This window comes from Manis javanica, chromosome 2 (assembly GCF_040802235.1).
Source record: "Manis javanica isolate MJ-LG chromosome 2, MJ_LKY, whole genome shotgun sequence".
In the NCBI taxonomy this organism is placed as follows: Eukaryota; Metazoa; Chordata; class Mammalia; order Pholidota; family Manidae; genus Manis; species Manis javanica.
In genome coordinates this window covers 25,927,217-25,944,679 of record NC_133157.1, presented here as the reverse complement: position 1 = coordinate 25,944,679, position 17,463 = coordinate 25,927,217, and the positions used below count along the sequence as shown (strand labels likewise).

The following is a 17,463-nucleotide window of genomic DNA, read 5'->3' as shown; positions in this document are numbered from 1 at the left end:
CTAAAGGAAAGTAACTTTGTGGTGTTGCTTTTTTATTGAGCATACTAAACTGGCTAAACTTTTTGTTCTGTTTCTAGAATTAGCACCCTCTTTTAAATTTTTATTTTGAAATTATTTTTGATTTATAGAAGAGTTGCAAAGGGTACAGAATGTACCTGTTACCCTTTCATCCAGCTTATGTTATCATCTTACATGACCATGGTACATTTAACAAAACTAATAAATTAACATTGGTACAATACTATTAACTGAACTACAGCCTTTATTCAGGTTTCACAGTTTTTCCACTGTCATCCTTTTTCCATTCCAGGATTCAGCCCAGGATCTCACATTGTAATTAGCTATCATATCTCCTTAGTTAACTCTTCCAATCTGTGACAGTTTCTCAGGCATTCCTTATATTTCATAGTAAGCACTATGCTTTTCAAGTAATAAATTACAGGTTTCCCCCTTATCTGTATGTAATTTGAAATCCACATGCATGGGCCTACATGGGTTTCATGTGTGAGGTTTTAATTCTTAACAATAATGATATAAAACAGATGTATAATTTAACATTTCAAAATTGATTCAAAATCAGTGTGAGAAATAATTTAATAAACTTGTTAACCCCGAAAGTGCAAAGTTACAGGCCTGGAACTAATGATGAACTGATAGGAAAGTGGCATATAAGAAGCAATCTTGCTTGTCCATCAATAGATGAATGGATAAAGAAGATGTGGTACATATATACAATGGAATATTATTCAGCCATAAAAAGAAAAGAAATCCTGCCATTTGCAACAATGTAGATGGATCTAGAGGGTATTATGCTCAGTGAAATAAATCAGGCAGAGAAAGACAAGTACCAAATGATTTCACTCATTTATGAAGTATAACAACAAGCAAAACGGAACAAAAAAAGCAGTAGACTCATAAACACCAGGAAGGGACTAGTGTTTTGCCAAAGGGTAAGAGTTGTGGTAGGTGGGTGGGAAGAAGAAGGGGATAAGGGGCACTATACTTCACAATCACAACATAGGTAGGTCACTGGGATGGTAGTGCAGCACAGAGAATACAACTAATAATTCTATAACATCTTACTACATTGATAGACAGTGACTGCAATGGAGAGGATGAGTGCTTGATGATATGAGTGAATGCTGAACCCCTGTTTTGTGTATATGAAGCCATCATATGATTGTGTATCAATGATACTTTAATAAAAAAAAGAAACCTTGCTGTACAACTGTAGGATATAATCAGGCATATTTTAATTTGTTGTGACTCTAGGTTTGTATCACAGATGATTGCTCCAGTGTTTTCAGCCCTTTCATGAAAAAGAATGTTTTCCTAACATCATAGATAGTAAACACATTCCAGAGTTGAACATATGTCCAGAGTTTTAGGATTACTTTAAGTGTTTTAACCTTTGTAAATTTAAAATTTATCTTCAGAGTGTCATGAATATTGACTTTTTGTGGATCAGATTTTGCTTTCAGCTCTTGCATTTTGCTCATGAAAATATGAGCCATGCATATGGGACAAATGCTTGACACTTCAGGCCTGTCCCCAGTGGATGCCCTTCAGAGGCAACCATAGACCCTGAATGTGTGATTTCTTACAAAACTTTATGAATGTCTCCTGGAATTATAAGAGTCTGACTTTCAAATTCAATGATTCCATTTAGTGTGGGGGCTGGTCAGTTGTGGAAAATAAATGCAGTTTCCAGTTGCTGGATTCACATGTCTAGTTTGAGTCACCACTTGTATTTTTGTGGTCATATCAGCAGTGCTCCTGTTTTTATTCCCCTGCAGTTTCAATTTTGGTGTGTTCAGATGTCTTGTCACATCATGGAAGAACAATCTTGAGAGTCACTGGGGGGTCTGACAAGTTGAGCCACTCAAAGCCCTTTAATTCTAAGTGTCCTTGATCTGAGGAAGCAGCTCAGTAAATCTTTTGAATAAGTTTTCACAAGCTAGCCATATGACTGCATTAAAATAAACTTCTGTGTCCTGCCTCAGCTTCTTTCAAAAATTCCTTGAATTTGTGATGATGAAGGCTATGACCTGAGAGTCATAATCTGTCATTTCCTTCATTGCAGTGTGCACTGAACCTGATTCATTCATTCATTGAGTAAATAGTTATGGAGCATTTCTGTGTGCTAGGAAATGTTCTGTGTGCTGGATTACAGCAGAGAGTGCCAAGCTTCTTATCTAGTGGATGAGACTGGTTCATAAATAAATAAAATTTAAAAAAAGTAGCACAGATGAAGATATGTGCTACTATAGAGAAAAGTAAATTAGGGAAGGGGAATAGGGAGTGTGTGTGTGTGTGTGTGTGTGTGTGTGTGTGTGTGTGTGTGCGCGCGCGCGTGCGCACACACGTTTGTAAATTTACAACATGGTGGTCAGAAAAAGGCTCAGTGAAATGATAATTGATCAAAAACCTATAGGAAGTGAGGAGGCAGGCCAGCTTTATTCCCTTGCAAAGGAGCCTCTAGGAAGAGGGAAGGGCACATGTAAAAGTGAAGAAGAGATGGCAGCAAGTCTGAGAGGCTGGAGGGGCAAGCATGGTTGGAGAAGTGAGTGAAAGGAAGAGAACAGGTCGGAGGTGGTTGTCACCAGAACACTAGGGTGTTTGTTGTAAGCCATTTATAAAAACATTGGTTTTTGCTTTTAGTGAGGTTGGAAGACATTGTGGGGTTTGAGCAGAGGAATAATATGATCTGGCTTATATTAGAAGTGCTAAGAACAAAGCTAACACAGTTTACTGGTGTTGTACCCAGTGTCACATTCAGCAGTTCTTTGTAGTCCTAAATCCTAGAGCTCATGTTTTCTTTTTTGAGAAGTAGGTCTTAGAGGGTATTTGCTTCTAATAGAGACCTTTTCATAAAAGTAATTCATTGTTTTAACACAGGGAGAAGTGTCTTTGCGGCTTCCGCGTGTGCATTCGCAGTTTTGTTAGTTAGCTTAAAAGAAGGAAAGTGTAGTGTTTTTTGAAGCCACTGAATCAGCTACCACTTAGAAGTAAGTCACTTCTGTAGAGTTTTCAGCCTACCTTTCTGCCCTTTAAAGGTCGTCTTATATTTGCTAAGGCTTTCTCTTTAATAATTGTGAGAAAACTTGCATGCTCACAATACATGCTGGGAAACAGTATGTACATGCTGGGAAAAATTACATGTGAGCCAATGTGACTTCTCCCTTATACTGACATTATTCAGGTGTGTGAGAGGTAATGCTTGTCAAAGAGACACTGAGGCAGAACAGACTGTTCTGCTAACCTAACTCTTCAGAGCTGACATACAACCCAGGACCAAACTCAGATCTACCTCCTTATTACGATAATCTAGAATTCTCCTGTTTAAATAGATATTCAGTAAGAAAAACCCTAAAATGATCTCAATAGCTTGCTCAGAAACACTTGAAAAAATTCAACATCTATTCCTTTAAAAATCTATTTAAAAACTAGGAAGTGAAGACTACATCTTTAACAAGATCCACTGTCAATATCACTGACCCACTAGAGGATTTTCTTTTTACTTCAGAAGTATATTGCAAGCCTTCTATCACCATTATCAGTATTACAGAAGTTCTGACCAGTGCAGGAAACCATTAACAAAAATAAGTATAATTATCAGAAATGAGACAAATACTATAAGTGGGCTATAAGTGGTAAGTATAGAAATATCAATAGCTTTCCCAAGTGTCAACAGTAACCAGTTAGAACCATATCATGGGGAAAACATCCATTCACCATAGTAGCAACATATACAAAATAATCTGGAAATAACCCTATGAAGAAATATGTGCAATCAAAATGAAGAAAAGTATAAAAGTTTTCTTGAAATTTATGAAATAAAACTTGAATGAACCAGAGGGACGTACCTTGTTCCTGGATGCAAAAACTGGTATATTGAGATGTCATTTTTTTCCCAATTAATTTACACGTTTAAAATGAGCTGAGTTACAATTGCATATATTTTTAGAGGGGCTTGACAAAATGATTCTGAGCAATAGACATAAAGGAGAAGCTAATATGAGATAATAAAGCTATTGCTGTCAGTAGTGTTAAAGTTTAGCATAATGATCATGAGTTTAGGTGTTGGAGGTAGAGCAGGTGGGATTCCACCTGCCACTTACCAGGCATGTGCCCATGGCGCAATTACTTAATTTCTCTAAGCCTGAGTTTCTTTACCCACAAAGTGTGAGATTAAATGAGGTAATATAAAGAGCTGAGCAAATTTCTGGTACATGAGAAGTACTCAAAAAATGTTAACTGCTATTATTTTGTGGTAGACACAAGTAAAAGATCAATGGGAGAGAATAGTCTAAACATAAATCATAGTATAAATAAGAATTTATTATTTATTAGAGGAGTTTTGAATCAACAGACGATTAGATGTATTTAGTTAAATATTTTTGGATAACTTACTAGACATCAAAATTAATTCCAAAAAAAATTAATTCCATGAAACTGTAAACATGTAGAAGAAATAAAAACTTGTCAAAAGGTTGAAGAGCTTAAAAGCAGTGAGAAAAGATCCAAAGTAAAATGATTTGGCTGTACAAAAATTTATTTTAGCATAAAAGAAAAACTCACAAATTGGATGACAAATTGAGGCACAAGTAGTGGCATATTAATGTTTAACAACCAGCTCTACAAGGGAAGAAAGAAAATGCCTAGATTTGTCTCATGCATGGATTTTCATGGTATAAATACTCCCATCTTACTGATTTCAAGCTACCAGTGTGAACTCAGTGAGGAGGAGTTGGCAAGAGAGATGCATCGTTGGCTCTCATGAGCTGGTTCAAGCTGGTGTCTCATACCCCTTACACAGACATGGGAGAGCATGCTGAGAAACCACCCAAGGCTAGAGCACATTCCTGCCTGCGCTGTTTTTCCCAGGAAGCATAGGATAGAGAGAACTGAGAATAAAAATCCACTCTGTTGTATCATAGAGAATACCTGGAGCTGGACCTGCAAAGGGTCTCTTGGGTAGAAAGACCCTTGTGGGGTGGCAAGGGCCTATCCTGGGAGCAGCCTCTTTGGGGACAAAAATCATACAGTGACTGAGGACCAAGGAGTGAGGTGTTGCTAGGCAAATGCTTAGTGCAACAAAGAAAGACCGGAGCAGAGGGTATTACTCCCTTGGTTTCTTCTTCTGAAGCTCACAGCACTCTTGACTGCAGTGCATGTGTTTTACTGTCTTCCTTTGTTTCTGCATATTTATATTCTCATCTCTTTTTTATTCTCCTTTTGATACTGTTCAGATACTGTCTATAATAGTTTTCACAAGTGTGGTCTTCAGAAAGATCTGTCATGGGGGGTATGGTGATGTGCAAGAGCACAAAGGCTTCTATTTAGACAGTGATGAGGTGGCCCAAGTGCTTTTTTGTGTTAGACCAGGAGGCCAAAGACAGACCTCATCATGACTGGGGAGACATAGTATTGTCAGGAAGGGAGGTTTCAAGGTATCCCAACTCATATTTGTTGGACATTAGGGATTCCATCAGATGCTTGTACTTTTTATTCCACAATGACAAGCTGGTCATTTGATTACCCAGTGTTACACGTGCCATTGTAGAATGTGTGGTTTCTTTGTGATCATATCAGTATTTCAATAGAAAATTGGTTTATTTTTATGTTGACTTTGTGCAAAGAAACAGGATATATTGGATTTCAGAGAAGTGGAGACTTTCTGAATATGGGAGCAGTATTATTATACCTCATATAGTTGTTTGAAGCCTGTAGTGATTGTGAATCATTACTTTGGGCATTATAGAAATCAATTGGTATGGGGTAGGGCAGGGGTATGAAGATAGAAAAACATTATTTACTTTTAAGAGGTTAATGAAGATCAATCTATTAGAAAAGTCAATTTAGCAGATGCATAGAGGGCTGGCTGGTGGGAAAGATAGATTGCGAAAATTGGATACAGAGCGGTCAAAGTATAATGGAAGTCAGACAGAGTTTGGGACTTGGTTTTGGAGATGGACCAAAATGGTTTCTTACCCGTGGGATGTTATAATAGCTCATCGGCGTGGAGTTTTATAGGTGCTTATGTTTTTAGAGTATTTACTCAGGTTTGGTCCATTTACATTCACTTTTCTTGGTTGACTTTTTTTTAAAGATATTATAGAGATATTAATTTGATGATTCAGTGTTCCTCCTCACTTATTTGGGTGTTTCTAGCCTATTTGTAAGAGCTTTCTTTAATAACTTTAGATCTTTAGCTGGTTTTCGTTAATTCAGTTTCTTATGTGCCCACGTATTTCCTGAAAACCTCCAGTGTGGAACCATTATATTTCAGGGTTAGAAGGGACTGTAACAGTCTTCTAATCCAACTGTCAATTTGATGCTTGAATCCTTGTATTATTCTTTTTCCTTACAGGCTTAAATAAATCATGTTTTAATTTTTTTAAGAGTTGAATTTACCAAGAAGTAGGAATTGAGCACTTTGTGACAATATAGCATTCTCACACCTGGTCATACTTTGGGATGACTGAAGCCCAGCTGGTTATCTAATGCTGAAATATTGGTACCATTCAGTGACCCTCACTATAGGGTACTATGACTTCTAACTTTAAACCTTGGGCAGGAGGTGAGACTGTAGCTGGACTTAGGACCCAGATTCTAGGGCCAGGCTAAACCCAGGGCTTTCGTGTTCCTAAGGCTTCCTTCATGGTTCTGACCAATTCGTGGGCAGAGAGATGATGTTCAAAGTGGTGTTCAACCTCTTTGCTTCCAAAGCTTAGGCTGCCAAGTTATGCTGAAATGCTGGAGACATTCTCTAGAAGGGTTCTAAATTATAGCTTTTTAATGTTTTATGCTTGTAGAATTTGAGTGCCGAATACTTGGTGTGGTTCAGGTTTTACCAAGGAAGCACAACTGATGGCTGCCAGGAGGCATTACCAAGTATCATTGATCTTAGAGTTCACTAAGCCCTAGAGCTTTGGAGGCTCAGAAACTTAATTTTGCTAGTAATTTAGAGTACATCTTTCTGTTAATAGTAGATTCATGTAAACCAAAGTCATAAAACACATATGTCAACTCAGAAGGCTAATTTGTTAAACTGACATGCAGACTAGAATATTTTTGTTAGCTTAGCTAGTATTAAAGCCAAATTATTATTATTTAAGAATTATCAGACAAACCCACAGCCAACATCATACTTAACAGCGAGAAGCTGAAAGCTTTTCCCTAAGATTGGGAACAAGACAAGGATGCCCACTCTCTCTGCTCTTATTCAACATAGTACTGGAGGTCCTAGCCATGGCAATCAGACAACACAAAGAAATGAAAGGCATCCAGATTGGTAAGGAAGATGCCAAACTGTCACTGTTTGCAGATGACATGATACTGTACATAAAAAACCCTTAAGAATCTACTCTGAAACTACTAGAACTAATATCTGAATTCAGCAAAGTTGCAGGATACAAAATTAATACACAGAAATCTGTTGCATTCCTATACAGTAATGATGAACTAGCAGAAAGACAAATCAGAAAAATAATTCCATTCATTGCTGCATCAAAAAGAATAAAATACCTAGGAATAAATCTAACCAAGAAGTGAAAGATCTGTACCCTGAACACTACAAGACACTCTTAAGAGAAATTAAAGAGGACACTTAATGAAAGGAAATTCATCCCATGCTCTTGGCTAGGAAATTAATATTGTCAAAATGGTCATCCTGCCTAAAGCAATCTACAGATTGAATGCAATCCCTATCAAAATACTGACAGCATTCTTCAATGAACTGGAACAAATAGTTCTAAAATTCATATGTAACCACAAGAGACCCTGAATAGCCAAAGCAATCCTGACAAAGAATAAAGCAGGAGGGATCTCGCTTCCCAACTTCAAGCTCTACTACAAAGCCACAGTAATCAAGACAATTGACTACAAACAATTTGGTACTGGCACAAGAACAGAACCATAGACCAGTGGAACAGAATAGAGAGCCCAGATATTAACCCAAGCATATATGGTCAATTAGTATATGATAAAGGAACCATGGATATACAATGGGGAAATGACAGTATCTTCAACAGCTGGTGCTGGCAAAACTGGACAGCTACATGTAAGAGAATGAAACTGAATTACTAACTCCATACACAAAAGTAAACTTGAAATGGATCAAAGACCTGAATGTAAGTCATGAAACCATAAAACTCTTAGAAGAAAACATAGGGAAAACTCTCTTGAATATAAATGTAAACAACTTCTTCATGAACATATCTCCCCTGGCAAGGGAAACAAAAGCAAAAATGAACAAGTGTAACTATATCAAACTAAAAAGCTTCTGTGCAGCAAAGGACACCATACTCCCTACAGTATGGGAGAATATATTCATAAATGACATATCCGATATATGAAGAGCTCATGCACCTCAACAAACAAAAAGCAAATAACCCAATTAAACAAATGGGCAGAGGATCTGAACAGACATTTCTCCAAAGAAGAAATTCAGATGGCCAACAGGCACATGAAAAGATGCTCCACATTGCTAATCATCAGAGAAATGCAAATTAAAACCATAATGAGATATCACCTCACACCAGTTAGGATGGCCAACATCCAAAAGACAAACAACAACAACTGTTGTCAAGGATGTGCAGAATGGGGAACCCTCCTACACTGCTGGTGGGAATGTAAATTAGTTCAACCATTGTGGAAAGCAGTATGGAAGTTCTTCAAAAAACTCAAAATAGAAATACCATTTGACCCAGGAATTCCACTCCTAGGAATTTACCCTAAGAATGCACCAGCCCAGTTTGAAAAAGACATATGCACCCCTATGTTTATCGCAGCACTATTTACAATAGCCAAGAAATGGAAGCAACCTAAGTGTCCATCAGTAGATGAATGGATAAAGAAGATGTGGTACCTATACGCAATGGAATATTATTCAGCCACAAGAAGAAAACAGATCCTACCATTTGCAACAACATGGATGGATCTAGAAGGTATTATGTTCAGTGAAATAAGCATGAGAACATCTGTGTAACAGACCTACAGTTTTTTTTTTGGTGGGGGGAAGGAGCAACTGAGGGAAAGAATGATGATATTAGCAATGTATCTCTCCATGATCTTTCTAACACTATGTAAATACATAACTTGTAAAACAGCTCTAGTTGCCATTTCCCCCTTTTTCCTTAAATGGATGAATGTTTGTGATTTAACAGGTGGACACAGATGCTTTTATCTTTCCACTCAATGTATCTTACTACCTTTAACTGCCTGTTAAAATCATGCTTTCATTTTTACCTTTCCAATATAAATTGCCATTCACCAGGCTCAGCAAATGAAACGGATTACTTATGGTAACTGTAAGTAGTTATGCACTCCAAATCCTTGAGAGCTTTCCCACAGGACAGGCAATGTCTTTCAAAATCCTATTACAAGATTATATTTGCAGGTGCTGTGAACAGAAGGCTGAAAGCCTCCATGTTTTATTGCCACCCAACTTCAATCAGATCTGCTCACTCTATTGAAGATTGTGGCAAAAATGATACACACCAGCTCTTTTATTCTTTTGTTACTACTTCGTGCAAATAACAGCATATTGGGGGATTTAATGAAGCAGTATGTCCTTGGAGAGAGCTTTGAAGATTTGGAGTGTATAACTTTTTGTCTTTAAGACTGGAGGTTTTTGTGTAAAAGCTTTGTGTCATGAGCAAAATAAAGTCCTCAAAGGTAGTAGTCCAATGTTTGCCACACATGTACTTAGATCACACAAATGTCTATGTAGCAGTAACCTTGGAGATGCATTCAGTGACTCTTTTAGAGGCATTCAGTGTGTGCCAAAGAGTAGCTGGGACAATGAAAACTATAGAATAGCTATGGGAAATATCAGCTTGTTTTGGAGGTGATCTGTTTACCCAGGAAGTAGAGACTATGATAGGCAAGGAAACAGTTGGGGAGGGGGGATTTGCATACTTACTCAACCAATTTTAGCAAACACTTCCCAAGGATACATTCTGGGAATTTGTGCGTGGTTAGAAGCCACATCTTAGCTTGCTTTGTCTGTCACATGCAGAGTTAGCTTTTCATTGGAATCTGGAAAAGGTAGCATGGATAGGAAGGATGGGTCTGTGGTGCAGAGATCTAGGCACACATGAAGGATGGCATTCATATGCTTGTCATTAGGTGTAGGTTTCAGGTTATTGCAACCCCTGGCCTACCAGTTTAACTCCTTATTGCTGGGCTGTAGGAGTGTAAGCATGTGTTGATGGTCTTATAAGCATAATCTTGATTCTGCTTAAATTTCTGAGCTTCAGTTCTTAATTATTAGTAATGAATACTCATGGTATACCTCCTGATGGATCAAAACAGAAGTATGAACAATACTGCATTTGTAATCTGCTGGCCCAAATAGTGTTGGAATTGACACTGGTTTGTCCTTTATTTGCAGTGTTGACACTCCCTGTACACCTCTTCCTTTGGACTAGTTTCTCAGTTTGTCACTTACTGTTGCTGTGAATATAGGAGAACGCAGTTTTCTGGCTCACTCGTGGGAAAGGACAAGGGAGCCTGGAGGCATTTAGCCCAACGGAAATTCCAAGTTGCAGCAACTCTTGATGTATGTGACTAGATAGTACTTAAGTCAGTGTTACTAGGAATCTTGCTAATGACATCAACACGAAAGTATTATTCTAGTAACTTAGTAAATACAGTCCTGTGTTGTGTCAGAAAACAAGGGAAGATATTTTTCCTCTTTTTCAAGACAGAAAGGCCCCTTCCCAAATCAAGCTGCAATAAAATCTTTAGTATAGAGAAATCTTAATGGATACAAAGTGAGAAATGGCTGATTTTTGTTTAAATCAAGTTAATGTTCTATTCGTTTACTACTAAACTTTTCTGAGTAGACTGATTCTTATTTGGCAGTCAATATTTCCCTATCAGAGCCAGCAAGAATTTGTAGTATGTTTGGGGCACAAAACATATCTATTTTAGACACCAAAGGATCATTTTCCAGTGTTTTCTTCAGAAGTTTATGAGGTAATTTCAACAGATCTCACAAATATTTGCTTAATGGTTCCCCATCTCTTTTTATACACCTCTATCTTGGCATCAGTCATGATACAGTACTTAATTTCTCTCACTAAACTGGAGCTCAGTGAGGGCAGGGGCTATCTTATCTGGCTTTGACTCTTTGGTGATGCTCAGTATTTTTTTAAGGACCAGCAGAATGCTTAAGAGTATTGTCTGAAAATCAAGTAACTTCTTAGCATTTGTCCCCTTTTTGTAGCACATTTTTTCATAATTTTCAAGCCATGTCTATAACAATCTGGTGTATCAAGGAAAGTCTCATAGTATCAGGTAATACTGTTATTTGGTTACTGTATGAACCTTTTGGAAAGCTTTGTACTTCTGTCTTCAATAGAAAGTATAGAATTCTGAGTTAATAGTGTTTTTTAAAAAAATTCTTTCAGCAATTAAATATGTCATTCCATGGTTTTTTGCTTTGCATAGTTTCTGACAGTAAGATTGGTTAATCTTTGTTTCTCTGCATGCAGTGTGTCTCCCCTCCCCATCTTGCTGCTGTCAAGATGATCTCTATGGTTTTCAAGATTTTCAATGTAATACATGTAGGGTTTGCATATGTGTGTGCATGCATGCACACATGCATGTTTATCATGCTTTATATTCTCATAGCATCTTGGATCTGTGCTTTGATTTCTTTCATTATTTTTGGAAAATTCTCAGTCACTATTTCTTTTAATATATCCTCTGCCCCATTCTGTCTTCTCCTGGGATTCCAGTTGAACATACATTAGACCATTTGAAACTGTCCAATAGTTCTTGGATGCTCTGTTCTTGGTTTTTAATTTTCATTCATTTCTTTCTTTGTGTTTCACTTTGGGTAATTTCTGTTGACCTAATCCCTGAATGTATTGATTTTTCCTGAGCCATGTTTAATCTGCTGATGAGCCTGACAAAGGCATTCTTCATCTCTGTTACCATGTTTTCTTTTTTAATTTCCTTAATTCTTGCTTGTAGTTTCTATCTTCCTGCTAGAGTTTGAGGGCTCAGGTTTCAGAAATAGATTTTCCACTTAATTTTCCCTGAAACTTGGTTTTTTCTTTTACAAAGTGGAAAAAATGGGCATATAATATAATGCATAACATAATAATACAGTAATGACTAACAGTATTGTTTTGAGAGTTAAGTGAGGTCCCTTGAGCAAGTCCTTCTTTTCCCTTCCCTGGGTCTCAGTCACTCTCTTTAAATATCTGGTAACTTAGTAAATACAGGGCTTTAAATATCTGGGCTGTATGATTACTTTACGCTGCTTTAGTTCCTAAATTGTCGGATTTTGTGAAGGGGAAGGGACCTAACATTTACTGACAACTTGAGTTAATCTTGCATAGAATTTGGAAAAGGAAAGCAGATTACATTTAAAAAGTACTTTTGCAAAACATTTTACGTTTATCAAGTCTATGTGGACTTTAATTGTAAGAAACAGGCAGCATTAAGTCCAGTTGCACTTGGTTAAATCTGTTAAAGAATCATAAAATTTTTCAACTGTTGGGTTTCTGGACTTGCTTGAAAAATTTCATGGCTCATAAAACATCTCACTTTATTTCTCTGTGCCTATAAGATTTTAAATTATTGAGTTGGCTCCCAAATTTTGCAATGTGAGGAAAAACTAATGGAGGTTTTTTGCTCTTTACTGACTAGTGCAAATGAATGACATTGTCATTGGATTTGACTTTGGCTTTGGCTTTGCAGCCACAGACTTGGGTTCAAATCCTGGTTGCACAGCTGTGAAACTTGTGGCTGATTATTTAACTTTTGAGCCAGAGTTTCCTTATCTGTGAAATAGGGATGATATCAACATCAGAGAGCTGTTTTAGAAGACATAATGTATGTAAAGCTTTGGGTATAGTGCCTAGTTAATAGTAATCAATAACTTACAGCATTAAAAACAGTAGCAAAAGGAAATATGCTATCAGTAAGTCAAAATTTTAGTAAATGGAAGTGGAAAGGTGAGTTTTATATTCTTTTTATTCCTTTAAATGGAAAGGTCTACCTGGTAAAAGGATATTTTAACAGTAAAGAGAGGGTTAACTGAAATGAGAATTGATGAAAAAGAATAATAACCAAGAATTAGTGCTTACTATGTGACAGATGCTCACATTTAATCCCAGAACAGCCCTATTAAGTAAGCAGCCCTTCCTCTGAGAAGCCTGTCTTTATCTCAGGGGGACCAACCCCTCTTTTGTGTCCTTCTACTACACTCTACTCTTTCACTATTTTTTGTCTGTAACCCCCAGTTCCCTCTCCATTTCTTATCCCCAGTGAAAGTTTTCTATTTTCTGTGTGTTTGGCCCAGAAGTGGCCTACAGTCAGTTGAATTGAACTGTTGAGATATCAAATCCTTGTGTTTTTCTAGTCAAGAGTGAAATCCCACTTTCTTGATGTTATAGGTGAAAATTTAAGCATTAAAAACCAGATGTTGGTCTGAGGTAAAAATAGTAAGAAAATAGTTGTGGGTAATGAAACTGTGCAGTCCAGTCTGAGGCTCCCTGCCTTCTCCCCACCCCCAGTGCATACTGTTAAAGATTGAAACAGAGTATTTTAAAGTAGCTGTTGCTTTGGAAATTATTTTAGAATAAATATAACAAATTTCAAAGAGGTGTCCATATTCTGTGTTTGTAAGTAATTTTACTGTAATGGGTATTTTTCAAGGTTGAAATTATTTAATACAAAGAAACATTCTTTATTCATACTGTGAGCAACTGTCTTTCAAAACACAAGCCACAGTACAAACATTCTTATTTGAATAACAGAGAATAATGTCAAATTAACGTTTTTTTGTAGTTTTTTTCTTGTTACAACAAAAACTTTCACAAAACTGCATTCCTGATTATAGATTAAATTTTAGCGATGGAAGGAACCTGAGATCCAGTCTGACTCCTGCCTGTCACCCAGAGAGATGAAACAATTTATCTAAAGTCATGTACCTAACTAAAGACAGAGCCAGGGAGAGAAAACAGAGTCCATTATCCATTTGCCATAGTGTTACATTCCTCTGGGAAAAAACTGCCTACTCACTTTTAGTCTTTAACGCTAGTTAGAGTCTTGGGGTAAGTTTTTTTCCATGAATAACTTAGTGCTCTTGTTTTCTTGGATGGGTGTCTGGGAACAAACTATCAAGGGTGTTAGCTCTTTTATTGTTGTTCAACAACTGAACAGTGTAAGGAAGTTAACAAGGAAAACCTAGTTAGCACTTTAGGAATCAGGAAGAAGCAGTATTTTAAAATTGAGTTCTTAACCTGGGGTCTGAATTCCCTAAAGTTTTATGAAAATTAAGCAGATATATGCATACCTCTCAAGAAAAGAACCTGTAGCTTTCATCAGGTTATCAAAGGGTACAAAATTAAAAACTATTTTTTCAGGAGGAAAAGCTGAGCAAACCTGATTGAGAACTAGTTCCTCTCTTGCACTCTAAATACTAATTACACTAGAGGGCTGCCTTATCTCCAGCCTGCTTCTGGTGGTGCCCTTTCCTACTGAAAAAGCTTCTCCAAATAGCTTCCTGGACCTTGTCATAGAAACCACTGAGGGCCCAGACTTCTTTTTGCAGGAACTTTTCCCAGATGTTTCTCTCCGTCTTTTCTGCTTACTCTTCCCAAGAGAGAGTATGAGAGGGATTTTTGTTTATCAGAGAATCCAAGATTTTTATTTCAAGTACATTGTGGTTAAAAGGAATTTGTGAGCTGACTTGAGAACCTAAGACTTGCTATAAGAAAAAAAATGTAAACAGTTCCAATCAATACTTTGAGAATTAACTTAAAGTGCCTCTAGTTCTTTAGTTAGGGGATCTCTGTGTTTGTTCCGAAACTCTTTACACTTCTGAAAAGCAGAATGAAAACCCATGGATAGTGGCTTAGGACTTGTCCTGATCTGTCTGTAAAAAGTGTTTTTAGTTTTTCCTTCTTGAATTTTATTAGATTTAAAAGAAACTACCCTAAATAGAAATTCATTTTAATGTGATTCCTTCCTAGAAGAGAACATATATAAAGCACATTCTTAATTTTTAATTCTAGCATCTTGGACAAAGAAAAATCTACCACTAAGACTGAAGTTGGGAGAATTTGTATGCTTGTTTATTCATTATAAAAATCCCTTTCTAAGTACACATCATGAACTGTCAGGTGTCATGTTAGAAGCTAGAAAATGATAAGTGGTCTCTTCTTTTGCAAAGCTTACAATCTGCTGGAGACGCAGGTCAACAATACCAATTCAGCATGCTAAATATTCTAACAGAGGTGTCAAAAAATCTGGAATCAATACTCTACTTGGCTAGAAAGAGGGGTGGGAGTTACAGTAAACTTCCAGAAAGGTAAATATTTGAGTCATGTCTTAACAGTTCAGTAGAAACTTGTCAGGCAAAGAAGGGATCTAGGAATAAATGGTGTGTTTGTGCCTTCCTAATTTTAACTAAATTTAACATTTGCCACTCTCTTATTTGTATTTTCAATTAGAGCTCCAAACGAGAATGGAAGCCACTGGAGGACCGTAGCTGTACAGATATACCGTGGCTGCTGCTTTTTATCCTCTTCTGCATTGGGATGGTAAGGAAACTCCCACACAGGATTAGAACCTGAATTCATGACCCAAGGAAATGATGGGACTTGGTTTAAAGAGGGAGATTGTTATTTATCAATTTCTTTTTAACCCCTCCTGACTTGCTTATAACTGAGGGTCCTAGGATACTATTGAAGCCAGTTATTTTTTCTCCCATACAACTCACTGGGAGTTGGTACCCCCTTGTTTAGGTTTTTTTGGGGGATGGGCGAGAGGTTCCTATATGAAAACTGAGATTGAAATTAAGGAGCATTGGAACTCTATCTTTCTGACTAGATATTTCAGAAAGCAAATTAATTTGGCATAAAAATTTGTGAACTGTGATCTTAATGGGTTGGTGAGCAGAGCACTCTCCATGGAGTCAAGAGTCCTGAGTATTTATCCAACCCATTTATACAAACCTGATGATTCTTTTTGCACAGGTTTTCCTCTCAGGACTCTGTGTTCCTTTGTATAAAAATTAGAGGTTTTGATAGATGATATCTAGAATGCTCCTAGTTGTGACATTTTTTAGTTCGTCCTTAGAGAGGAGGCTATTTGCTCACTGCTTCTTCCTCCTGCCTAGGCTAGGCCTCTGCTGCCTGCTGTGTCTGCTCTAATGAGTGGCACCTCTCAGTCAGAGATCAAGGGACCTGGTGATTTTTCAGTGGGTGTAGAGGATGGAGGAGCAGAGTACTTGGTGCAAAGTGTTTGGGGTGTACTTATCCAAACTACATACCCACTGTGCCCTGCAAGTGTTTCTGACACAGGCTTTAGGGATTTTAGAGTCACTGCCAGTATGCTGGGCAGGAAAAAAGATAGAAAACAGCTGTTTTAGAGACAGTTGATGTTTGGAGCTAGAAAGGACTTGGAAATCCTCATGTGGTCCATCATCCTCAGATTAAAAGCATCAAATCGAGAGATGGAAATGGCCATCCCAAGGCAGCTCTGCTGGTTAATGGCAGCACTGGGAATGGAGCCCTGGTCTCCTGGCTTCCAGGCTAGTGCTCATTTCTGCCACCTACTTTTCTCTCCCTCAAGGGGACTTCAGGCAGTATTGCCCTCTCTTTCTTAGTCATTACAACTCAAACCACCATTATGCTACCTCAGGCAGCCTTTTTTCCCCCACTTGTGTATAGTTCTAAAGGCCCTTTCCTCATACTTTTTATGGAGGTTCTTTAGGGAAATCTTATCCTATATTTCTGCTACTGCCCTCCTTGCAAAAGCCATTTGGGAATCACAGAACAACCCTATGCATGGCTAATAGGCATAGTTGCAGGTTCTGAACCAAGGAAAAGAAAGCACTACTGCTTTATAATGAGATACAATAATCCAGTAAAATACAGAGGGTTAGTTTTTAACAATAATAGAGAGCTCAGTTTCACTGAACCTAAGATATTTAGAAAACATCAAAATACCCATTTCCTAATTTAGGACTTGTTCAAGAGTCTTAGCTTAATGGAGTAGCAACTCAAATTTGGTGTGCATGAAGAGTGTGGAAAAGATTGTTTGCTAACGGAAGTAGTCCATAACCTCTTCCCACCCACCGAATTAACCCTGGGACAAATAGGAGCTGATCTTTCAAATAATATTGATAAAAACATCTACCTGCCACTTGAGTCACTTTTGATTTTCTGTGCTAAAATAGCTCAGGAAAGTGCAATAATTAATGTTAATAGCCTGATTTGGCAGTGACTGGAGAGTAAGGAGCTATTTGTTTACTGAAACGTTTTAATGCTATGGTAATTAATATGTTTTCAGTGTGATGGTAATTAAGACCCACTGTGTGTGCATTTAAATGCAAGCATAATGTTATTTGTTTTGCAATGATTCTTTTAATGAATTACCTCTTGGTTTTGAGCTAACATCAAATGTTGTCATGTGGAAACTGGAGAAACCACA

General features: G+C 37.4%; 1 protein-coding gene across 4 annotated transcripts in view; it reads left to right on the top strand.

Moving 5' to 3' along the window:
- SLC44A1 (solute carrier family 44 member 1) overlaps positions 1 to 17,463 on the top strand; it is a 176,604-nt gene that overhangs the window by 27,858 nt on the left and 131,283 nt on the right. For all 4 annotated transcript variants that reach the window (XM_073226806.1, XM_017672459.3, XM_017672458.3 and 1 more), the window contains exon 2: positions 15,480 to 15,569. In XM_073226806.1, the coding sequence (XP_073082907.1) occupies positions 15,480 to 15,569 (90 nt within the window). The remainder of the gene's footprint in view (positions 1 to 15,479; positions 15,570 to 17,463) is intronic.